This window comes from Ranitomeya imitator, chromosome 4 (genome assembly GCF_032444005.1).
Source record: "Ranitomeya imitator isolate aRanImi1 chromosome 4, aRanImi1.pri, whole genome shotgun sequence".
Taxonomy (NCBI): Eukaryota; Metazoa; Chordata; class Amphibia; order Anura; family Dendrobatidae; genus Ranitomeya; species Ranitomeya imitator.
Window position 1 is genome coordinate 231,478,800 of NC_091285.1, and position 26,292 is coordinate 231,505,091.

Consider the following 26,292-nt stretch of genomic DNA (forward strand, 5'->3'; position numbering starts at 1 on the left):
TGGATTTCCCTGATATCATGACCAGTTCAGCAAAGATAAGTCCTTTCTTTGCTCTTTTCTGTCCACATGTTGTGGACTTGTTCGTTCTGTGCATTCTATGTTTTGTCCAGCTTGTCAGTATGGATTAATTCAGTTAAGATGGAAGCTCTGGGAAGCAGATTTACCCTCCACACCTTTAGTCAGGTGTGGAGATTTTTGTAAACTCTGTGTGGATTTTTGTAGTTTTTAATACTGACCGCACAGTATTCCGTCCTGTCCTATCTATCTAGCTAGACTGGCCTCCTGTGCTACATCCTGGTTTCATTCTACGTATGTCTTTTCCCTCTCCACTCACAGTCATTACTTGTGGGGGGCTATCTATCCTTTGGGGATTTTCTCTGAGGCAAGATAGTTTTCCTGTTTCTATCTTTAGGGGTAGTTAGTTCTCAGGCTGTGACGAGGTGCCTAGGGAGTGACAGGAGCATCCCACGGCTACTTCTAGTGTTGTGTTGAGCTTAGGGACTGCGGTCAGTACAGGTACCACCTCAGAGCTCGTCCCATGTTGCTCCTAAACCACCAGTTCATAACACATCTCCTCTTTTATATAGTATATACCTGTATGTCATCACCTCCTGTATATAGTATATACCTGTGTCATCTCCTCCTGTATATAGTATACAGGTCCTTCTCAAAAAATTTGCATATAGTGTTAAATTTCATTATTTACCATAATGTAATGATTACAATTAAACTTTCATATATTATAGATTCATTATCCACCAACTGAAATTTGTCAGGTCTTTTATTGTTTTAATACTGATGATTTTGGCATACAACTCCTGATAACCCAAAAAACCTGTCTCAATAAATTAGCATATTTCACCCATCCAATCAAATAAAAGTGTTTTTTAATAACAAACAAAAAACCCAACAAATAATAATGTTCAGTTATGCACTCAATACTTGGTCGGGAATCCTTTGGCAGAAATGACTGCTTCAATGCGGCGTGGCATGGAGGCAATCAGCCTGTGACACTGCTGAGATGTTATGGAGGCCCAGGATGCTTCAATAGCGGCCTTAAGCTCATCCAGAGTGTTGGGTCTTGCGTCTCTCAACTTTCTCTTCACAATATCCCACAGATTCTCTATGGGGTTCAGGTCAGGAGAGTTGGCAGGCCAATTGAGCACAGTAATACCATGGTCAGTAAACCATTTACCAGTGGTTTTGGCACTGTGAGCAGGTGCCAGGTCGTGCTGAAAAATGAAATCTTCATCTCCATAAAGCATTTCAGCCGATGGAAGCATGAAGTGCTCCAAAATCTCCTGATAGCTAGCTGCATTGACCCTGCCCTTGATGAAACACAGTGGACCAACACCAGCAGCTGACATGGCACCCCACACCATCACTGACTGTGGGTACTTGACACTGGACTTCAGGCATTTTGGCATTTCCTTCTCCCCAGTCTTCCTCCAGACTCTGGCACCTTGATTTCCGAATGACATGCAAAATTTGCTTTCATCAGAAAAAAGTACTTGGGACCACTTAGCAACAGTCCAGTGCTGCTTCTCTGTAGCCCAGGTCAGGCGCCTCTGCCGCTGTTTATGGTTCAAAAGTGGTTTTACCTGGGGAATGCGGCACCTGTAGCCCATTTCCTGCACACGCCTGTGCACGGTGGCTCTGGATGTTTCCACACCAGACTCAGTCCACTGCTTCCTCAAGTTCCCCAAGGTCTGGAATCGGTCCTTCTCCACAATCTTCCTCAGGGTCCGGTCTCCTCTTCTCGTTGTACAGCGTTTTCTGCCACATTGTTTCCTTCCAACAGACTTATCATTGAGGTGCCTTGATACAGCACTCTGGGAACAGCCTATTTGTTGAGAAATTTCTTTCTGGGTCTTACCCTCTTGCTTGAGGGTGTCAATGATGGCCTTCTTGACATCTGTCAGGTCGCTAGTCTTACCCATGATGGGGGTTTTGAGTAATGAACCAGGCAGGGAGTTTATAAAAGCCTCAGGTATCTTTTGCATGTGTTTAGAGTTAATTAGTTGATTCAGAAGATTAGGGTAATAGGTCGTTTAGAGAACCTTTTCTTGATATGCTAATTTATTGAGACATGTTTTTTGGGTTATCAGGAGTTGTATGCCAAAATCATCAGTATTAAAACAATAAAAGACCTGACAAATTTCAGTTGGTGGATAATGAATCTATAATATATGAAAGTTTAATTGTAATCATTACATTATGGTAAATAATGAAATTTAACACTATATGCTAATTTTTTGAGAAGGACCTGTATACCTGTGTGTCATCTCCTCTTGTATATAGTATATACCTGTATGTCATCTCCTCCTGTATATAGTATATATTTGTGTCATCTCCCCTGTATATAGTATATACCCGTGTCATCTCCTCCTGTATATAGTATATACCTGTGTGTCATCTCCTCCTCTATATAGTATGTACCTGTGTCATCTCCTCCTGTATATAGTATATACCTGTGTGTCATCTCCCCTTTATATAGTATACACCTGTGTCATCTCCCCTGTATATAGTATATACCTGCGTGTCATCTCCCCTGTATATAGTATGTACCTGTATATCATCTCCCCTGTATATAGTATAAACCAGTGTGTCATCTCCTCCTGTATATAGTATATACCTGTGTGTCATCTCCCCTGTATATAGTATACATGTGAGTGTGATCTCCCCTGTATATAGTATATACCTGTGTGTCATCTCCTCCTGTATATAGTATATACCCGTTTGTCATCTCCTCCTGTATATAGTATATACCAGTGTGTCATCTCCTCCTGTATATAGTATATACCTGTGTGTCATCTCCCCTGTATATAGTATATATGTGTGTGTCATCTCCTCCTGTATAGTATATACCTGTGTGTCATCTCTGCTGTATATAGTATATATTTGTATGTCATCTCCCCTGTATATAGTATATATCTGTGTGTCATCTCCCCTGTATATAGTATATATCTGTATGTCATTTCCTCCTGTATTAGACCGCGTTCACACGTTATTTGGTCAGTATTTTTTCCTCAGTATTTGTAAGCTAAATTTGCAGCCTGATAAATCTCCAGCCAACAGAAAGCCCTCCCCCCTGGCAGTATATATTAGCTCACACATACACATAATAGACAGGTCATGTGACTGACAGCTGCCGTATTTCCTATATGGTACATTTGTTCCTCTTGTAGTTTGTCTGCTTATTAATCAGATTTTTATTTTTGAAGGATAATACCAGACTTGTGTGTGTTTTAGGGCGAGTTTCATGTGTCAAGTTGTGTGCGTTGAGTTGCATGTGGCGACATGCATGTAGCGACTTTTGTGAGACGAGTTGCATGTGACAGGTTAGTGTAGCAAGTTGTGTGCAGCAAGTTTTGCGCCTGGCGAGTTTTGCGCGTGGCGAGTTTTACGTGTGGTGCGTTTTGAGTATGTGCAAGTTTTGTGTGAGGCAACTTTTGCATGTGTTGCAACTTTTGTGCATGTGGCAATTTTTCCGCGTGTGCAAGTTTTGCGTGTGGCGAGTTTTCCATGAGGTAAGTTTTGCACGTGTGGCGAGTATTGCGCGAGCCTAGTTTTGCATGTGGCGAGTTTTGCGTGTGGCGAGTTTTGAGCGGCGACTTTTGTGTTTCGACTTTTACGTGGCGAGGTTGGTGTATGTGTGGTGAAATGTGTGCTGAGGGTGGTATATGTGTTCAAGCACGTGGTAGTGTGTGGCACATTTTGTGTATGTGTTCATATGGGATACTCACCACACACAGGGGTGTGTGGTGAGTATCTCATGTCAGGGCCACACCTTAGCAACTGTACGGTATATACTCTTTGGCGCCATCGCTCTCATTCTTTAAGTCCCCCTTGTTCACATCTGGCAGCTGTCAATTTGCCTCCAACACTTTTCCTTTCACTTTTTCCCCATTATGTAGATAGGGGCAAAATTGTTTGGTGAATTGGAATGCGCGGGGTTAAAATTTTGCCTCACAACATAGTCTATGACGCTCTCGGGGTCCAGACGTGTGACTGTGCAAAATTTTGTGGCTGTAGCTGCGACGGTGCAGATGCCAATCCCGGACATACACACACACATTCAGCTTTATATATTAGATATTTAAAACAACATGACCAGGTGTGTGTAGATTACAATCTGAAGAATAATACACCAAAGGCACCACACCCCCCCTGTATTTATCCCACCATTATCTAATGCTATCCCAAGGCAATCTTAATATAGGACTACAGGGTCTCAACCCAATTAGTTAATATAGTTCTGCATCAATTGCCCATCACATATGTAACTCACCATAACATGTCCCAAATGGAGACCTAATATCATAATCATTGATAATTATATACTCACTATAAAGTGCAAAGTGCACAGCGAATTGTGGGGAGCCAGGAGAGTGTGCGCCCGCCCCAATGCGCGTTTCAGTCTGTCCTTCGTCAGGTACCCTCTTCCAGCATGTTTTCAGTTGTTCTGAGTCTCACAAATGTTCTTCTGTGTGATCCAAACACCTCAAACTTGGATTCGTCTGTCCATAACACTTTTTTCCAATCTTCCTCTGTCCAATGTCTGTGTTCGTTTGCCCATATTAATCTTCTCCTTTTAATTAGCCAGTCTCTGATATGGCTTTTTCTTTGCCACTCTGCAAGGCCAGCATCCCGCAGTCGCTTCTTCACTGTAGACGTTGACTCTGGCGTTATGCATTACTTTTTAAGGAAGCTGCCAGTTGAGGACCTGTGAGGCGTCGATTTCTCAAACTACAGACTCTAATGTACTTGTCTTGTTGCTCACTTGTGCAGCGGGGCCTCCCACTTCTCTTTCTACTCTGGTTAGAGCCGGTTTGTGCTCTCCTCCGAAGGGAGTAGTACACACCGTCGTAGGAAATCTTCAGTTTCTGGGCAATTTCTCGCATGGAATAGCCTTCATTTCTAAGAACAAGAATAGAGTGTCGAGTTTCAAATGAAAGTTTGTTTTTCTGGTCATTTTGAGAGTTTAATGGTACCAACAAATGTAATGCTCCAGATTCTCAACTAGCTCAAAGGAAGGTCAGGTTTATAGCTTCTCCAATCAGCCAAACTATTTTCAGCTGTGCTAACATACTTGCACAAGGGTTTTCAAGGGTATTCTAACCATCCATTAGCCTTCTTACACAGTTAGCAAACACAAAGTACCATAAGAACACTGGAGTGATGGTTGCTGGAAATGGGTCTCTATACACCTATGAAGATATTGCATTACAAAACCAGATGTTTGCAGCGAGAATAGTCATTTACCACATTAACAATGTATAGAGTGTATTTCTGAATCATTTAATTTTAGCTTCATTGGAAAAAACTGTGCTTTTCTTTCAAAAATAAGGAAATTTCTAAGTGAACCTAAACTTTTGAACGGTAGTGTATATAAATTTAATAGCTCTGTTCTTCTTGCTCTTTAAATTACACTCCTGACCTGAAGCCATATGCTACCTTTAAGGGTGTCCAAATTGCCTGTATAAACGACTGGTGGCAGCAGCTTGTTCCTTTTGTCATTGTGGAGTTAGCAGTGACCATAGAACCCAAGAGACTCTAATTTACAAAGTGTGCTCTTTTTAAGCAGATGAACAGAATCATGCTATTTGGGGCAGATTCCTTTACAGATTCTAATAAATGGTACAAGTTTTCTTGACTCTGATTTTCATTTACAGTGCTATGGGAGTGGTGAACAGACTGAATCTTTTGGCCAAAACAATTCACTTTCCCACACTAGACTGTGTTGATGCATATTAAAATGTTACTATTATTTTCTAGAAAAACAAATGATGTGCAAGCAAGTTTAATGGTTCATTTTGTAAAGGTTCTTAAGAAATGCACAGCTACAAGTCCTTTTTTTCCCCACTTTGCAAGAGCAAAATATATGGAGCATGAAAGAGAACTTGTAATATAATATTTCGTTAGATCTAAGTTTCATGAGACTAAAGAAAACAAAACATTGTAAACATAAGAGAAAATATATACAGAATTCTGGCCTGACCGAAAATTTGTGAGAGATCGACATGCAAGAGTGGTGCTAAACATGACAAGCTTTGTAAGCAAAACCAAACAAAGCATTTTCAAATTATTATTAGTCAGATAAGCCAAATCTGATCTGATAAATAGTTTAAAAGTCTAAAAGAAAGAAAAAGAATAAAGCACATATGTAAAAGACAGACAATCATTTTTTTTCCAGTTACGGTATATTAAAAAAATATTTACAATCATAGCCAAAATCTAAAACATGAAAAACACTGCAAAATCCATTGAAGACTGCTGTACAAAAATGTGCATTTAGGATTTTAACAGAAATTACAAATAATAATTTTAGAATAAGATCTTTACACAAAAACCATAAATAATGATTAATGTTCCTATAAATCACCTCACAGTGATAAGTGTTCATCCACAGCTCTTAGTACACTACTGATGCTTTCCTGGAGAACTGAAAAGTGATAGTATTACTTGGCACTTAGATGTGAATTAAGCTGCTGAATACTGTATCCATTTCACACAGCAAACTGGCATATTAATTCATCATGGCTGCTTCAATGAAACCACTGCATAGCATCGTGGAGATTTCACAGGATCAAACAATTTCACCAATCCGGACCAGGCCAGGTTCTCCTATAAAAAAGGTACACATATTATAAAAACACCATGGTCAGTGTAAAGAGTCCAAACTGGTTAGGAAGAGGAGTTTTTTTTAAACAAATAAAAATAATCTGCAAAGTGCAGTAATACACATAATGCTAATAATATATAAGTTTATAAAACAATGAAAAGTTTTTGTGAATGTACGAAAAACATTTGTAATGAGTTACAGAAAAAAAATCTAAGCACAGTGTCAGGTTATGTTTGAACATCTAATATTGATGTCCTCTACATGTTACAGATAAGGAGGATTTCCGGATAATCTGTGCTGCTGGAAGTCCTGATGAAGTCTGTAATAGTTCGAAATGCGTTTATTAAATAATGAAAAACCCCATGTAACTTTAAGTTTGGATTTATTATTTGGGATACAAGCAGCACAGCTTACCCACATATTGTCCTTATCTGTGTTTTCCAGGTCTGATGACCTGTTGGACCTGCAGCAGCTGGATATGTATAAGTGATTGAAATGTTGTGTATACACAACTAAATCAGGATAGGATAACCTTAAACACCTTTATCTCCCGTGGATAAACCCTATTGCGCTTTTTCCTCCTAGTTTTATTCTGTATCTTCGTGTTATGGCACTTCCACCAATCAGCCGTTATTGGCTCCAGTGGGTGTTGACTAACATTGAGTGAAGCGGTACCGCACAGCTTCATTCAATGTGTAGTGTCCAGTGCATATAATTGCAGATTACATACTATTCTCTTGAAAAGAATGGAGCTGTGCTGTTCTGATCTGTTCAATAACAGCTGATCAATGGTTGTGCTGGGTGTTAGACCTTCAGCATCTGATATGTGTGACCTACTCTGTGGAGAAGCTCTTCAAAATTAGATGCCCAGACAATTCCTGTAATGTTGATACATTCAAAGTTATGCACATACAACATGGAAACAGAATTGCTCCATATACAATAAAATAAATACATGACTTGGTAAACAGAAAAAAAAAACAAAAGTGGGAATGTAGTGCCTCATCATGCTCAATGGCGGTCAGGAAACGCAAAAAGAAATAGATGCCCTTCAGGGGTAACATTCTGAACAACACAACATGGAAAGGATAAGGGACCAAACTCATCAAGACTGTTGTGAACGTCAGCCTTGACGAGAGGGCATGTTGGAGTCAGTCGCTTCTGATAAGCATGGAGGCGTCTCTAGTCAGGAACTGGAGTAAGATTTCTGGCAAAAGGAACTCAGATTGTCATGAATTAGGTGAGCTGTGGCGTCCCACCCCAGCTCTGCCCATTTTTGAGAAGTTGGGCAAAACTGCAGTGAAAGCTCCAAAAGTCGCAAAATGTTTGTGCAACTCAGTGTTGTGCAAAATGTCACGACATCTCAAAGTAATATTAGAGCAGTCACTTTGATGACTCCGGGCCATAGTGTTAGAGGGTACAAAGGCCAACATATACGGCTGAAATAAGGGCCACCAGGCGCCATCAATAATATTAATAGACAAATTGTGTGGCTAAGCCATCCAGGAACGATGGTGTGTACCAGTTGGATATAAGCATATTGGTACGCGCTTTTATGGCCAAGCAGTAGTGTTCACATTGCTTCCTTCTTCTAAATCAATGCACCAGGACGTTAGACAGCTAGAATAAAGCTGCACTCATGCAGACAACTGGGGAGATTTGACCAGATCATTTACAAATGCACGAAATGTAGGATAATAATTCACAGTATATGAGAAGCTTCTCACTGATATGTATCTGCAGATCGGAGCTGGGCTAGGATTCACTGCCCACTGCTGTTCTAGAGTAAAGCTGGAGCAATAGAAAGCCATCTGTACATGATTTAATGGCGGATTGTAGAAATAATTACTGCATATCATCCTGTATTATTAGAGAAGGATAACACATAAACAATAAGCTTTCCTGGGGTTCCCATTGTTGTTTTAGGACAGCAGCTGACAGCCCAGCATTGCATCTCCAGCATTGTGTAAACTAGGTCAAATCTCTCTTTGGTTCAGTGAAAGTAAATTGGTAATAAAAGAGGTATGCCTGATCTGCAGGTCTGGGAACCATACACACTTCTGATTTACAGTAAGCTGGCAGCCAGAAAACTACGTCATTATTTTAGCTTTTCAAAATAGCTTTTCTGTGTGTATAAAAGACCATTTAGAACAATATCAAACATTTATAGCAACATCTTGATTCCAAGAAAGGATTAGGAAGGACGGTACTGTGATGGACACAGAGTTACTGTGAAAAGGTTTATAGTGGAAAAACCGTGGCACTGCGCTGGGGAGTGTGTTCAATTTAGCCGAGATTGCAAACATCTTCCTACACACATCAAAGAAGTTTCAAAAGAAAAGTTCTCATTTCTAAACACTGTCGAGGGATTTCCCAACTTGCTAAACAAATTTTTGAGCACCAGAGTAACCGCTGATGTTACTGCAATCATAAATAATGCTAAATTAGGTGGCAGATTTAAAGACTATCAAACACTACGTCGCTGGCTAACTGAACAGAATGAGATATAGTGAGCATTTTAACAAAAGCTCAAGTCAGCGACCAAGAGAACTATCTCTATGTAACGGCTATAAACATAACGCCTGGCGTCTAGCAAATTAGACTTTAATTAAAATACCATTAAAGTTATTGCCTTAACTTTAGCAAAAATAATAACATCTGCTGGGCATATGCTTGAAACGATTCCTTCTCGCGTTCTCCAAGTGATGCACGCTATCAAGTGTGTAGTCTGTGAGCGAGACTTTCCTTACACAGTAAGTGTGAATGATCTCATGTGGTGGGGGAAGCTTGGTATGGGTCACATGCGGAAAAGTAAACATACCTGCTCTCTCAGATAGCTGAGACGGTCCAGGAGGATCAAGGCCTCAATGCAAGGAGCCAGAAACACTTTAAGCTGAAAGGAAGATGGATGAGGCATTAATAGAGCGCTAAAACAATCTCTCACATAGTTTCAGTTCACAAATAATGTTACATATAGAAAGTGATCTTCACAATCTACAGCACCCAATGACGCAATGTAAGACATTGAACAAGATTGACAAGGCAATAAGTCTGCTCAGAGAGGCATGGTGACCGTAGACAAATACACACTATGATACATCACATCTTCTCAATTCAAGCTATAAATAAGACCGATCACATAGGCAGCCAATAGATTTATTTTCAGGTAACTTTGCCAATTCATATTCTTTTATGGCAATGCTGCTATGAAATATATGGGCAACCGGGGTCAAATTAGCTTAGCCCTAAGGGTAGTGATAGGCATATACCTTATTAGTGTTAGCACTGGCTCCTTATTGTCTGCACCTTAGGCTACTTGGTTTTGAACCTCACAATACAACTAGGGTTTCTTCAGGCTTATTATGTGCCACTATTATGAGGCATTCTGTGTCATTTTACAGAATTTTTAAGTATATTTTCAATAAAATTATAACGTTTACTATTAAGAATTTTTGCATGATCCTCTTAATATTCTCGCATTATACTTTTTCCCTAGGCTGTGGTTATTATATGGTTAGCAAAACGTTAGGCATTTACTTGAGATTTTGTGACAATTATCATGATTACTTGCAAATATATGGATAGGGCCACTCATATTGTATTAAATTAATGCATACATGCTTGTATATCATTGCCAATACAGAGAGAAAGATACATGCAGTATGCGGATGCATTTTGTTAGTATACATGTAATTATTGAATACATAAATTACACTATTACTACACACATAAAAATATACGGTACCTGGTTAAAAAATTTTGTTCAAAAAGTGTAAAAGCTACCCACTTTGTTCAAATAAATGTATATAATTTATACAATGTGATTTTCTGGATTTTATTTTTGATATTCTATCTCTTAATTTTAAAATTAACCTACCCTTAAAATTATAGACTGTAACAGACCTGCGAGCTAGGGGGGCACACTAGTCCATCTGACTCCCTTCTCTGAACCCTCTATGTGCAAAACCTTGGCTTTACTGACCCCTTGGCACTGTAAACTGGTCCCCTGCAACCGTGACCACAGGGCCACACTAGTGATCACTGCTCACCGCCTAAACAAAAACCTGGTCTCCAGGTCTTGCTGTGGAGCCTTGCGCAGCGGACTGAGGCGGGAACAGCGGACAGCCTCTGCCCATAAATTGCTCCCAAGGGCCCAGTAGCTCTAGACCCGACGGCTCTCCAGGCATTAATAACGCTTTATTACCATGAGGTCTGGACTGTGGAGTCCTAATTCTGGAGGTTCACTGAGGCTGCTCTAATGGTTTGAATCCAGCACCCCCTAATCCCTGTAAGGGACAACGTACAGTATGCATCCCCCTTGACTATTTCTTCAAGCTGGTCGTATAATATTGTGGTTCTCTATCTAATTCTACCGCTCCCATGACTAAACAGCGCAGAAATAACCCCAGGTACGCTAGCAATAGGTTCCAGGCACTGACTAATCTAGAAGACAATATGTCTCCAGGGCCACTCTCCCAGTCCGAATCCTCTAACTCCTCCATAATGGATGGAGCGGAGTCCGAAACAATCCCAGCCTCTACTACCAGGATCCCAAGTACCCCAACTCCGGATCATAACGCCCTACTTTCTCAATTTCAGTCTATTTTACATACGGAATTATCCAAAATGTCCGACAAACTGACTAAAGACTTAACAAAAGAGATTAGGGAGCTGGGATCTCGCACTTCAGACCTGGAGGACAAAATGGACTCCACTCTCACCAAACTCGCCACCCATGAAAAAGATATGGAGTCGCTTCATGAAGAGATTTATACCCTCAATAACAAGCTCGAGGACTTCGAGAACCGAGCCCGCAGAGGTAATATTAGAATTAGAGGCCTGCCGGAGTCCATTACAGACCTCCAGTCTACGGCTACAGCTCTGTTCCAAGAACTCCTACCTGGCATTTCTATTAAACGCCTCGAGATGGACAGCATTCACAGAGCTTTAACCAGGAAAAACCCCAATGGCCCCCCGAGAGACATAATATTAAAGATTCATTATTACAAAACTAAAGACCAACTTCTTCAAGCTGCAAGAAATTCAGCACCATTGGTTTTCCAAGGGCACTCCTACGAACTGTTCCCGGACCTGGCCCCTACTACTATTGCGAAAAGATGGGCAATGAGACCATATTTGGAAGTTTTACGTTCCAAAAACATCAAGTATCATTGGGGATTCCCCTTTAAGCTGATGTTTACCCACGGTGAGATGGTTCATACGGTCCTTTTCCCAGAGGGTGCAAGCCGCTGCCTCACCAAGCTGCAGCTTATGAATCCCCCCTCACCTGCCTCACTGCCATCATCGTCATTGCCACGGTCGGGAGACAGACAACCTGAGCTGCAAGCCTCATCGGGCCCCCCTTGAGTCCCAATGATTACAATAGCTCTACCTGGAGCTCTGACCCACATCTAGGCAACTCGAATTGCAGCCTTAGAGTCTTTTGGTGTCAATATTAACCTTTGACTGTTTTATGTCAGACAGAAAGTTCGTGTTAAAACTATTGATGCATATTAATGTTTTTCCAGTTTACGATTCACCCCCTTTGAACAGAGATGTCGCCAAAACCCATATGCTCCAGGTATCATATCTCTTCTTTATTCACACAATAACTCACCAACCCACAGGCGGTGCCTGGGCTACACCTCTCGCTGGGAGTCTGATATTGGTTCAACCCTGACGGACTCGGAATGGACCCAGATTTGGTCTTCCTCCACTGGAAGTTTGCTTAACACCCTCATGTTGGAGACTAATTACAAAGTGCTAACTAGATGGTACCTGACCCCAGCCAGAGTAACTAAGGCAGTCGCTAACTACTTCCCAAACAGTTTTCGAGGATGTAATTCTATAGGAGATATGCTTCACATCTGGTGGCTATGCCCAACAGTTCGAAGGTTTTGGACCAGGGTATACTTCTTGATTCTCTCAATAACGAATATCAATCTTAGGAAAAACCCCTGGGAAGCTCTACTAAATAAGCGTATCCCCAATATTTCCAGATATTCCCGAGCCCTTATCGCATTTATATTTTTAGCAGCTAAACAAACTTGCCTCGGCGTGGAAAAAAACAGGCTTGGACCTGTCGGGAGTTAAATCTCGTCTATCATGGTACATGGTAAACGAAAAACTATCAGCTATACTCAATGACAAAGTAGATAGATTTGAACTTATTTGGCTCCCCTGGGCGGACTATGCAAACCACACCCCCTTCGCTATACCGGTATCTCGATTATCTAACCTTAGTCCTCAGACTTCTGATTGAACTGCCCAAATGGGTATGGATTTATTATAATCTCTTCTCGGGTCTCCCCTCCCTTCCCCCTCCCCATACCCCCCATTTTGTGTTTGTTTTTGTTGTTGCACTCGTCCTTTACTTTGACTCGTTTTAAGTTCATTGCTAGTTTATCGGTACATAAATGAAGGACAGTTACCCCTTCTTTATGGTGCAATGTACTATATGATAATGCCAATGTTCCTTGTTTTCCTGTACCATATTTGCAAACCTTAAAGGGACACTGTCACCTGAATTTGGAGGGAACAATCTTCAGCCATGGAGGCGGGGTTTTGGATTCACCCTTTCCTTACCCGTCGGCTACATGCTGGCTGCAATATTGGATTGAAGTTCATTCTCTGTCCTCCATAGTACACGCCTGCACAAGACAAGATTGCACCTAGTGCAGGCATGTACTACGGAGGACAAAGAATGAACTTCAATCCAATATTGCAGCCAGCATGCAGCCAGCGGGTAAGGAAAGGGTGAATCAAAAACCCCCAAACCCCGCCTCCATGGCTGAAGATTGTTCCCTCCAAATTCAGGTGACAGTGTCCCTTTAATAAAAATTTATTGTTTGAAAATTATAGACTGTTCATGTCTATCAGTGGGCAAACTTACAAAATCAGCAATGGATCAAATACTTATTTCCCCCACTGGATTAAAAGAACCAGTGATTTGTAGGATTTTCCAATTATGGCATAGCAGTTACCTAACAATGAGCAGGCCTTGTTCTCTAAATAAGTTTCATAAAAGAATATCCAATGAGCTATCCATTAATATAAAAATCTACTTAACATTTAACACCGGTATGAGCAGAGCCTAATTTTTCCTTACATGCAGAGACAAGCCATGATATATGGATGCACCATTTCCAGCAGCTGACTAGTGGAATAAAGGTTTAATCACATTTGGGCGAGTCACTGCCTATTGGAAAAAGATGCGGATCATTTCCCTACTCAAGTCAAGGATTTAATCGGTATCTTTACTTCTATAATTCTAGAGACGGAACAAAATAATTGGATGGAAACAAATGTGCATTTAGAGAGCTGAAGTAAAATGGTATTACCTAAATACAATAACATATGGTTTTTACATTTTGAGGACGCATACAAAGCACATCTCCGATGATTTTAGACATGGACAGAAAATGACCCACTTGAGAAAAAGGCTCCAATGACTCCATACAGGGGAATGCACTGCATAATGTCAAAAGCAATCACTCCCTGCACTGGGAATGCATACTCTGTATCCCCAAAGTGCACATTCTCTAAAAGTAACAACATGTCAGCGCAGAGCTAGAATATATATACAGTCAAGGCTACACAGACATGTAAATAGGGGTTATCTCCGTGGTGGCGAAAATGTTCTCCGCCTATAAGAGATACACATTTAAGTGAGTTTACATAAGGATATCTATGGGATGTTTAAACAGGAGAATATTCTGATTACATTGCATTATATATTTTGCAGAAAAACCAAATATATGAGCTTATGAGACAGTGGGGCCCCTCAAGTCTCATTGGGAAGATATACATGTGGGAAATGACCAGCACTATACATATCAAAACATTTCTAATTCTGAAAACACTCTGCATGTGCCAAATAGCCTGATGTATTATACTAAAGCATCTGTATCTTATACTCGGATCTCGCATACGAAGAAGGATTTCTGGCCACGTCTCAAGTTTAAATGCACTAAAAATGGTAGAACTATGAAACATTCACATAGAAATATGACTTGCTATGTTACCGTAATGAATCCACAAGAAAACGGTTCCATCCTGAAAATATTCTTTACATAAATCCAATAAGGAAACGCGTCCTCTGACATTTTAAGAGGTGGAAATTGAGAGTTCATATTTGTTCCTTCTTAGAGACTTAAGCTCTTTAAGGCATTCACTAACATGTCTACAGCTCTGGACAAAGTGGCTCGATGTGGGTAATATGATAATGCAAATTAAACAACAGTTTCCCAATATTATTACCATAAGGGAACCCCTCAATAAAACTTGGCATAGGGGCATGCTCGAGTCTATATTCTGGACAAAATGTGAATGCCCTATAACAAACATTTTTAGCTTGGCTGAAATCATAATTAAAAGTGATATCACTTGCTGCTACTGTCTTGTGGTGAACCCTATCAGGATTTAGGGTCCCTCATTAGGAAACATTCATATTTGGACTCTACATTGTGTGTCAAAGATTTTGGATGAGCACAGAAACATAAAAGAAATCGTCACAACACAATGTGGCTGGTGCAAGAAGCTGCATCATTACAATAAGGTTTCCCACCCATCACAAGTCAATGCCATTTTGCTTAAAGGTAATGCTTCATTTAACAAACATGAGTTCCTGTAACATTCAAGTCTAAATATCTGACAACCATAATATTTTATACAGTGATTCCACCCAAAACCTAAAATGTGACAGTCATAGCTTGTTAACTGATTGGCTTCCTTATGAGAGTAATGGCTTTTTTCCCCACTCTGATTTTTATTGAAAATACATGACAGAGCACAATCCACAATCTGGCATTATAAGAAACAAACAATTACTACATATTAAATCGTACATAAACATCAAGAATATAGGAGATTTTGCTGACAAAGTTTACATCTATTTGATGTTTGAATTAGAAATGAAAAAGCCAGACATTATGTTACAGTTCACAGAAATAACCACAGTTAAAGGGAGCCGGTCACCAGAGAAAAGTTATTAACCTGGAGATATGGGGTTAATGTGCAGGTTAATAGCACTATTAACCTGCCCAGCACCCGCACTTACCTGATGGCTGTGGAGAGAAAATTAGGTATCTCCTCCGCAGTGTTTCAGTTTTAGTCACTGGGGCGGAGCAGACACTAGTTAAGTCATCGCTTTGTACTCAGAGCGGCATCTGTGACCGCTCCTCTGACCCTGACTGACACTGGCTTGCATTGGGGCCGGCTGTCAGACAGGGCCGGGGGTGCGGTCACAGCCGCCGATCTATATGCTCCAAAAGGTGACTGAATCCATGCCGCCCCCGACCCCGTGACTGAATTTGGAATGCTGCCTTTGGAAGGGAGGTGGAGGTAACGGATAAAGCTCATTTTCTCCCCGCAACATTTGGGTAAGTGCAGGGTTCCGGGCAAGTGAATAAAGCTATTAACTTATGGATTAAGCAGATATATGATGGTTAATAGGGTTTTTCTGGTGACAGATTCCCTTTAGGTGAGAAGTAAAAATAGGAATGGCTCAGATAAAATAAAGTAGTATTTCACCAAGAGGATTTTAAATTCAAAAATCGTTTAGAGCAAAACACATTTTGGCAAATACCCTGCTGTAAGTATATAAATAGTAAATAATAGTAATAGAACATGTAAATAACATAGGGTACATAGTTGACACTATTTTGATCAAAAATAGCTTCAAAGCCATCCCATTGCGACAAGGTGTACCCAATCGAATTATTTACATGTACTATTACTATTTATTTACTTACTGCAGGGTCAATTTGTTTTTATTCTATTTATCTATTATTGGCCACATTGTGACTGTGCACATATAACAACATGTGTTCTAGCTCATTTCTTTGCTTTTGCTTTAATTTTTTGTACTTTTGCACATACAGGAGGGTGACTCTCCATTTTTGGACAGGGCATCTTGTCTATATACAGTCATGGCCAAAAGTATTAACACCCCTGCAATTCTGTCAGATAATACTCAATTTCTTCCTGAAAATGATTGCAAACACAAATTCTTTGGTATTATTATCTTCATTTAATTTGTCTTAAATGAAAAAACACAAAAGAGAATGAAGCAAAAAGCAAAACATTGATCATTTCACAGAAAACTCCAAAAATGGGCCAGACAAAAGTATTGGCACCCTCAGCCGAATACTTTGTTGCACAACCTTTAGCCAAAATAACTGTGACCAACCGCTTCTGGTAACCATCAATGAGCTTCTTACAATGCTCTGCTGGAATTTTAGACCATTCTTCTTTGGCAAACTGCTCCAGGTCCCTGATATTTGAAGGGTGCCTTCTCCAAACTGCCATTTTTAGATCTCTCCACAGGTGTTCTATGGGATTCAGGTCTGAACTCATTGCTGGCCACCTTAGAAGTCTCCAGTGCTTTCTCTCAAACCATTATCTAGTGCTTTTTGAAGTGTGTTTTGGGTCATTGTCCTGCTGGAAGACCCATGACCTCTGAGGGAGACCCAGCTTTCTCACACTGGGCCCTACATTATGCTGCAAAATTTGTTGGTAGTCTTCAGACTTCATAATGCCATGCACACGGTCAAGCAGTCCAGTGCCAGAGGCAGCAAAGCAACCCCAAAACATCAGGGAACCTCCGCCATGTTTGACTGTAGGGACCGTGTTCTTTTCTTTGAATGACTCTTTTTTTCTCCTGTAAACTCTATGTGGATGCCTTTGCCCCAAAAGCTCTACTTTTGTCTCATCTGACCAGAGAACATTCTTCCAAAACGTTTTAGGCTTTTTCAGGTAAGTTTTGGCAAACTCCAGCCAGGCTTTTTTATGTCTCGGGGTAAGAAGTGGGGTCTTCCTGGGTCTCCTACCATACAGTCCCTTTTCATTCAGACACCGACGGATAGTACGGGTTGACATTGTTGTATGTTGTGAATTCTGTGGCTGAATTCACTCCTGTGGTCACAAGTGGTACTGCAGCTTCTGAGCTTCCTCCCTCAGGTGTTCTGGTGAGCTCGTTAACTGCTTCATTACTTAACTCCGCCTGATGCTGCTATCCTTGCTCCTTGTCAATGTTTCAGTGTTGGATCTGAGCTTCTCCTGATTGTTCCTGTGACCTGCTGCTCTGTATAGCTAAGTGCTTTTTGTTTTTTTGTTGCTTTTTTTCTGTCCAGCTTGTCTTTTGTTTTGCTGGTAGCTCTGAGACGCAAAGGGTGTACCGCCGTGCCGTTAGTTCGGCACGGTGGGTTTTTTTTGCCCCCTTTGCGTGGTTTTGCTTTAGGGTTTTTTGTAGACTGCAAAGTTCGCTTTACTGTCCTCGCTCTGTCCTAGAATATCGGGCCCCACTTTGCTGAATCTATTTCATCCCTACGTTTTGTCTTTTCATCTTACTCACAGTCATTATATGTGGGGGGCTGCCTTTTCCTTTGGGGAATTTCTCTGGGGCAAGTCAGGCCTATTTTTCTATCTTCAGGCTAGCTAGTTTCTTAGGCTGTGCCGAGTTGCCTAGGTAGTTGTTAGGCGCAATCCACAGCCGCTTTTAGTTGTGTTTAGGATAGGATCAGGTGTGCAGTCTACAGAGTTTCCACGTCTCAGAGCTCGTTCTTGTATTTTTGGGTATTTGTCAGATCACTGTGTGCGCTCTGATCGCTAAGCACACTGTGTTTCTGGATTGCCTTCATAACACCTGTCATTAGCAAACATAACAGTACAAGGAGCCCAACTAATGATTCTCAATAGAGGGAAAGAAAAAGTTCTGACATTTTTTTTTTTTTCTGCTCTGTGTTCACTTTTTTTTTCCCCTAGACATTTGGGTGATTCTGGACACAGGTGTGGACATGGATATTCAGGGTCTGTGCTCTTCAATGGATAATCTCGTTATAAATGTACAAAAAATTCAAGATACTATTGATCAGAAATCTATGTTAGAACCAAGAATTCCTATTCCTGATTTGTTTTTTGGAGATAGAACTAAGTTTCTAAGTTTCAAAAATAATTGTAAGCTATTTCTGGCCTTGAAACCTCATTCTTCTGGTAATCCTATTCAACAGGTTTTGATTATTATTTCTTTTTTGCGCGGCGACCCTCAAGACTGGGCATTTTCTCTTGCGCCAGGAGACCCTGCATTGAGTAGTGTCGATGCGTTTTTCCTGGCGCTCGGATTGCTGTACGATGAGCCTAATTCAGTGGATCAGGCTGAGAAAAATTAGCTGGCTTTGTGCCAGGGTCAGGATGATATAGAAGTATATTGTCAGAAATTTAGGAAATGGTCAGTACTCACTCAGTGGAATGAATCTGCGCTGGCAGCTTTGTTCAGAAAGGGTCTCTCTGAGGCTCTTAAGGATGTCATGGTGGGATTTCCTATGCCTGCTGGTTTGAATGAGTCTTTGTCTTTGGCCATTCAGATCGGTCGACGCTTGCGCGAGCGTAAATCTGTGCACCATTTGGCGGTACTGCCTGAGGTTAAACCTGAGCCTATGCAGTGCGATAGGACTATGACTAGAGTTGAACGGCAGGAATACAGACGTCTGAATGGTCTGTGTTTCTACTGTGGTGATTCCACTCATGCTATTTCTGATTGTCCTAAGCGCACTAAGCGGTCCGCTAGGTCTACCGTCATTGGTACTGTACAGTCCAAATTCCTTCTGTCCATTACCTTGATATGCTCTTTGTCGTCGTTTTCTGTCATGGCGTTTGTGGATTCGGGCGCTGCCCTGAATCTGATGGATTTGGATTATGCTAAACGTTGTGGGTTTTTCTTGGAGCCTTTGCGGTGTCCTATTCCATTGAGAGGAATTGATGCTACACCTTTGGCCAAGAATAAACCTCAATACTGGGCCCAGCTGACCATGTGCATGGCTCCTGCACATCAGGAAGTTATTCGCTTTCTGGTGTTTCATAATCTGCATGATGTGGTCGTGTTGGGGTTGCCATGGCTACAAACCCATAATCCAGTATTGGATTGGAATTCCATGTCGGTATCCAGCTGGGGTTGTCAGGGGGTACATGGTGATGTTCCATTTTTGTCGATTTCGTCATCCACCCCTTCTGAGGTCCCAGAGTTCTTGTCTGATTATCAGGATGTATTTGAAGAGCCCAAGTCCGATGCTCTACCTCCGCATAGGGATTGTGATTGTGCTATCAATTTGATTCCTGGTAGTAAATTCCCTAAAGGTCAATTATTTAATTTATCCGTGCCCGAACACGCCGCTATGCGCAGTTATGTGAAGGAATCCCTGGAGAAGGGACATATTCGCCCATCGTCATCACCACTGGGAGCAGGGTTCTTCTTTGTAGCCAAGAAGGATGGTTCGCTGAGACCGTGTATTGATTACCGCCTTCTTAATAAGATCACTGTTAAATTTCAGTATCCCTTGCCATTGTTATCTGACTTGTTTGCTCGGATTAAGGGGGCTAGTTGGTTCACTAAGATAGATCTTCGTGGTGCGTATAATCTGGTGAGAATCAGGCAAGGAGATGAATGGAAAACTGCATTCAATACGCCCGAGGGTCATTTTGAGTATCTAGTGATGCCGTTCGGACTTGCCAATGCTCCATCTGTGTTTCAGTCTTTTATGCATGACATCTTCCGTGAGTATCTGGATAAATTCCTGATTGTTTACTTGGATGACATTTTGATCTTCTCAGATGATTGGGAGTCTCATGTGAAGCAGGTCAGAATGGTTTTTCAGGTCCTGCGTGCTAACTCTTTGTTTGTGAAGGGATCAAAGTGTCTCTTCGGTGTGCAGAAAGTTTCATTTTTGGGGTTCATCTTTACCCCTTCTACTATCGAGATGGATCCAGTTAAGGTCCAAGCCATCCAGGATTGGATTCAGCCGACATCTCTGAAAAGTCTGCAAAAGTTCCTGGGCTTTGCTAATTTTTATCGTCGCTTCATCTGTAATTTTTCTAGCATTGCCAAACCATTGACCGATTTGACCAAGAAGGGTGCTGATTTGGTTAATTGGTCTTCTGCTGCTGTGGAAGCTTTTCAGGAGTTGAAGCGTCGTTTTTGTTCGGCCCCTGTGTTGTGTCAGCCAGATGTTTCTCTTCCGTTCCAGGTCGAGGTTGATGCTTCTGAGATTGGAGCAGGGGCGGTTTTGTCACAGAGAGGTTCTGATTGCTCAGTGATGAAACCATGTGCTTTCTTTTCCAGGAAGTTTTCGCCCGCTGAGCGTAATTATGATGTGGGCAATCGAGAGTTGCTGGCCATGAAGTGGGCATTCGAGGAGTGGCGTCATTGGCTTGAAGGAGCTAAGCATCGCGTGGTGGTATTGACTGATCATAAGAACTTGACTTATCTCGAGTCTGCCAAGCGCTTGAATCCTAGACAGGCCCGTTGGTCGTTATTTTTGCCCGCTTCGACTTTGTGATTTCGTACCTTCCGGGCTCTAAAAATGTGAAGGCGGATGCTCTGTCTAGGAGTTTTGTGCCCGACTCTCCGGGTTTATCTGAGCCAGCGGGTATCCTCAAGGAAGGAGTCATTGTGTCTGCCATCTCCCCTGATTTGCGGCGGGTGCTGCAAAAATTTCAGGCGAATAAACCTGATCGTTGTCCAGCAGAGAAACTGTTCGTCCCTGATAGGTGGACTAATAAACTTATCTCTGAACTTCATTGTTCGGTGTTGGCTAGTCATCCTGGAATCTTTGGTACCAGAGAGTTAGTGGCTAGATCCTTCTGGTGGCCATGTCTGTCACGTGATGTACGTACTTTTGTGCAGTCCTGTGGGATTTGTGCTAGGGCTAAGCCCTGCTGTTCTCGTGCCAGTGGGTTGCTTTTGCCCTTGCCGGTCCCAAAGAGGCCTTGGACACATATTTCGATGGATTTCATTTCTGACCTTCCCGTTTCTCAAAAGATGTCAGTCATTTGGGTGGTCTGTGATCGCTTTTCTAAAATGGTCCATCTGGTGCCCTTGGCTAAATTGCCTTCCTCCTCTGATTTGGTACCTTTGTTCTTTCAGCATGTGGTTCGGTTGCATGGCATTCCTGAGAATATTGTTTCTGACAGAGATTCCCAGTTTGTTTCAAGGTTTTGGCGAGCCTTTTGTGGTAGGATGGGCATTGATCTATCCTTTTCCTCGGCTTTCCATCCTCAGACTAATGGCCAGACCGAACGAACCAATCAGACCTTGGAAACATATCTGAGATGTTTTGTTTCTGCAGACCAGGATGATTGGGTGTCCTTTTTGCCGTTGGCCGAGTTCGCCCTTAATAATCGGGCCAGCTCGGCTACCTTGGTTTCTCCATTTTTTTGCAATTCTGGGTTCCATCCTCGTTTCTCTTCAGGACAGGTTGAGTCTTCGGACTGTCCTGGTGTGGATTCTGTGGTGGATAGGTTGCAGCAGATCTGGACTCAGGTAGTGGACAATTTGATCTTGTCCCAGGAGAAAGCTCAACTTTTCGCTAATCGCAGACGCCGTGTGGGTCCCCGACTTCGTGTTGGGGATCTGGTTTGGTTATCTTCTCGTCATATTCCTATGAAGGTTTCCTCTCCTAAATTTAAACCTCGTTTCATTGGTCCGTATAGGATTTCTGAGGTTCTCAATCCTGTGTCTTTTCGTTTGACCCTCCCAGACTCCTTTTCCATACATAATGTATTCCATAGGTCGTTGTTGCGGAGATACGTGGCACCTATGGTTCCATCTGTTGAGCCTCCTGCCCCGGTTTTGGTGGAGGGGGAATTGGAGTATATTGTGGAGAAGATTTTGGATTCTCGTGTTTCTAGACGGAAACTCCAGTATCTGGTTAAATGGAAGGGTTATGCTCAGGAAGATAATTCCTGGGTTTTTGCCTCTGATGTTCATGCTTCCGATCTTGTTCGTGCCTTTCATGCGGCTCATCCTGGTCGGCCTGGGGGCTCTGGTGAGGGTTCGGTGACCCCTCCTCAAGGGGGGGGTACTGTTGTGAATTCTGTGGCTGAATTCACTCCTGTGGTCACAAGTGGTACTGCAGCTTCTGAGCTTCCTCCCTCAGGTGTTCTGGTGAGCTCGTTAACTGCTTCATTACTTAACTCCGCCTGATGCTGCTATCCTTGCTCCTTGTCAATGTTTCAGTGTTGGATCTGAGCTTCTCCTGATTGTTCCTGTGTCCTGCTGCTCTGTATAGCTAAGTGCTTTTTGTTTTTTTGTTGCTTTTTTTCTGTCCAGCTTGTCTTTTGTTTTGCTGGTAGCTCTGAGACGCAAAGGGTGTACCGCCGTGCCGTTAGTTCGGCACGGTGGGTTTTTTTTGCCTCCTTTGCGTGGTTTTGCTTTAGGGTTTTTTGTAGACTGCAAAGTTCGCTTTACTGTCCTCGCTCTGATCTAGAATATCGGGCCCCACTTTGCTGAATCTATTTCATCCCTACGTTTTGTCTTTTCATCTTACTCACAGTCATTATATGTGGGGGGCTGCCTTTTCCTTTGGGGAATTTCTCTGGGGCAAGTCAGGCCTATTTTTCTATCTTCAGGCTAGCTAGTTTCTTAGGCTGTGCCGAGTTGCCTAGGTAGTTGTTAGGCGCAATCCACAGCCGCTTTTAGTTGTGTTTAGGATAGGATCAGGTGTGCAGTCTACAGAGTTTCCACGTCTCAGAGCTCGTTCTTGTATTTTTGGGTATTTGTCAGATCATTGTGTGTGCTCTGATCGCTAAGCACACTGTGTTTCTGGATTGCCTTCATAACACCTGTCATTAGCAAACATAACAGTTGTACCCTCGGACTGCAGGGCAGCTTGAACTTGTTTGGATGTTAGTCGAGGTTCTTTATCCAACATCCGCACAATCTTGCGTTGAAATCTCTTGTCAATTTTTCTTTTCCATCCACATCTAGGGAGGTTAGCCACAGTGCCATGGGCTTTAAACTTCTTGATGACACTGCGCACGGTAGACACAGGTCCATCTTTGTAGATGGACTTGTAGCCTTGAGATTGCTCATGCTTCCTCACAATTTGGTTTCTCAAGTCCTCAGACAGTTCTTTGGTCTTTTCTTTTCACCATGCTCAATGTGGTACACACAAGGACACAGGACAGAGGTTGAGTCAACTTTAATCCATGTCAACTGGCTGCAAGTGTGATTTATTTATTGCCAACACCTGATAGGTGCCACAGGTAAGTTACAGGCGCTGTTAATTACACAAATTAGGGAAGCATCACATGATTTTTCGAATGGTGCCAATACTTTAGTCCACCCCCTTTTTTATGTTTGGTGTGGAATTATATCCAATTTGGCTTTAGGACAGTTCTTTTTGTGTTTTTTTCATTTAAGACAAATTAAATGAAGATAACAATACCAAAGAATTTGTGATCGCAATCATTTTCAGGAAGAAACTGAATATTATCTGACAGAATTGCAGGGGTGTTAATACTTTAGGCCATGACTGTAGCTTGAGGGTATGTGAACACGTTGCGTATTTTTTGCGGATTTTCCAGATAAAAACGCTATAAAATCGCTAAAAAAACGCAAACAATATGCATCCTATCATTTAGAATGCATTCTGTATGTTTTGTGCACGTTTGCGGTTTTTTTCCGCAAAAAAAAAATGCATTTCGCAAAAATAAGTAGCATGTTCATTATAGTAACATAGTAACATAGTTAGTAAGGCCGAAAAAAGACATTTGTCCATCCAGTTCAGCCTATATTCCATTATAATAAATACCCAGATCTACGTCCTTCTACAGAACCTAATAATTGTATGATACAATATTGTTCTGCTCCAGGAAGACATCCAGGCCTCTCTTGAATTATTTTTGCGGATTTCACATTAAATTGGAATGTCCGGAAAAAAAAACAAAAAATCCGCACAAAAAACGCGTAAAAAAACGCATGCGGATTTCTGGCAGAAATGTCCGGTTTGTGTCAGGAAATTTCTGCAAGAAATCCTGACGTGTACACATAGCCTTACACAGCAGGTCTTTACACAGTCAGGTCTGGGTCTTACTCTGCCCCTCCCTGTCCATTTTCAGGCCCGTTGGCACATTGTTGTGAATTTCGCTCTTGGGCTCCCTCCGGTGGTTGTAAGTGGCACTTTTGTGAGTTCTGCTCTTGGGCTCCCTCCGGTGGTTTTAAGTGGAATGGCTGCTCCTTGGATTTAGCAGTCTGCAGCTGCTTCCACTAATTGTCTTTCTGCTCGGCTATTTATGCCTGGCTCTTCCCTTCAGCCAGTGCCACTTGTCTATGGTTCCTGGTTGGATTCACATCTCTCTTGGATTTCCCTGATATCCTGACCGGTTCAGCAAAGATAAGTCCTTTCTTTGCTCTTTTCTGTCCACATGTTGTGGACTTATTCGTTCTGTGCATTCTATGTTTTGTCCAGCTTGTCAGTATGGATTAATTCAGTTAAGCTGGAAGCTCTGGGAAGCAGATTTACCCTCCACATCTTTAGTCAGGTATGGAGATTTTTGTAAACTCTGTGTGGATTTTTGTAGTTTTTAATACTGACCGCACAGTATTCTGTCCTATCTATCTAGCTAGACTGGCCTCCTTTGCTACATCCTGGTTTCATTCTGTGTATGTCTTTTCCCTCTCCACTCACAGTCATTACTTGTGGGGGGCCATCTATCCTTTGGGGATTTTCTCTGAGGCAAGATAGTTTTCCTGTTTCTATCTTTAGGGGTAGTTAGTTCTCAGGCTGTGACAGGAGCATCCCACGGCTACTTCTAGTGTTGTGTTGAGCTTAGGGACTGCGGTCAGTACAGGTTCCACCTCCTTCAGAGCTCGTCCCATGTTGCTCCTAAACCACCAGTTCATAACACGTAGAGAGGTGGATGACAAAAGTCAGGGATCATCCTGATTGGGCACACTTGTCACAGTGGAATAGTTTTTATGCTCTGTTGATCAAAATAGTATCACTTAAGTACCCTATGATATTTACAAGCACTACTCGCTATTTATTTACTTACGTACTGCAGGGTATTTGGTATCCTAGGTTCTGTCTGTTTATAACCACAGTGTTAATGTGCACTTACACATTGCATTTATACCAACATGTGTTCTGGCTCATTTCTAAGGTTTTGCAATGCAAGTTAACAGTAACCCCTGAGTTGCCTCAGTGCGTTTAAGACAGTGTACATTTTTCGGATGTACAGTATGGTGGCTACATGCAATCATTTGATCAAACCAATAATTTGTTTATTATCTCTGAAATATCAGATACAGTGGATGTTTTCCAATTTTGGCGTACAAAAGGGTCTGGAATAGTGTACTGAGGCATTTAGCAACACCAAAGGTGCACCGACACCCTCATTTGCTTTCAGCAATAAAATGTTATTTTGGGGCAACAGATTAACAGATTTGAAAACTAAAAGAATAATTGCTATTATTGCTTCATCCTCTACAAGGCTATAGGTTTATATACAAAAATTGAGCTTGGATTAAGTTGGTATACATGCAGCACATAAACACATGTTCACATTGGCCATAAAGCGTACAAAACCTACAAGAAACAAAATGACAAAAACCCTGCGGTAACTAAATAAGTAAAAAGTGCATTTAAATAACTCCAGGTTCTTAGTAATACTGTTTTTGATGAAAAATAGCATAAAGCATAAAAGCCATCCCACCGTCGGCAAGATGCCCCTGATCAGAACAGAACCTACATTTGTCCAATATTAACAACCTTATCATGTGTCAGTGTTCACCTCAGTGTGTGAATAAGGGCAGACAAAAGGACCAGGTCCCGACCTGTGCACACCAGCCTGGGGAAGCCTTTAAAATTAATTACCAGCTCAGAAGAGGGAGC

The 26,292-nt window shown here is 41.8% G+C and overlaps 1 protein-coding gene across 4 annotated transcripts in view; it reads right to left on the bottom strand.

Annotated features, from left to right (window-relative positions):
- METTL25 (methyltransferase like 25) overlaps positions 1-26,292 on the bottom strand; it is a 354,554-nt gene that overhangs the window by 26,731 nt on the left and 301,531 nt on the right. For 2 of the 4 annotated variants that reach the window (XR_011320723.1, XR_011320722.1), the window contains exons 13-15: positions 9,447-9,518; positions 6,386-6,627; positions 4,349-4,920 (exon numbers count right to left, since the gene is read on the bottom strand). Coding sequence is in view for 2 of the 4 variants with exons in the window: in XM_069764405.1 (XP_069620506.1) it covers positions 6,538-6,627; positions 9,447-9,518 (162 nt within the window). In the remaining 2 variants the exon portion in view is untranslated. Of the gene's footprint in view, positions 1-4,348; positions 4,921-4,946; positions 6,628-9,446; positions 9,519-26,292 lie in introns of those variants that run through there. The other 2 variants (XM_069764405.1, XM_069764404.1) reach the window with 2 other exon arrangements.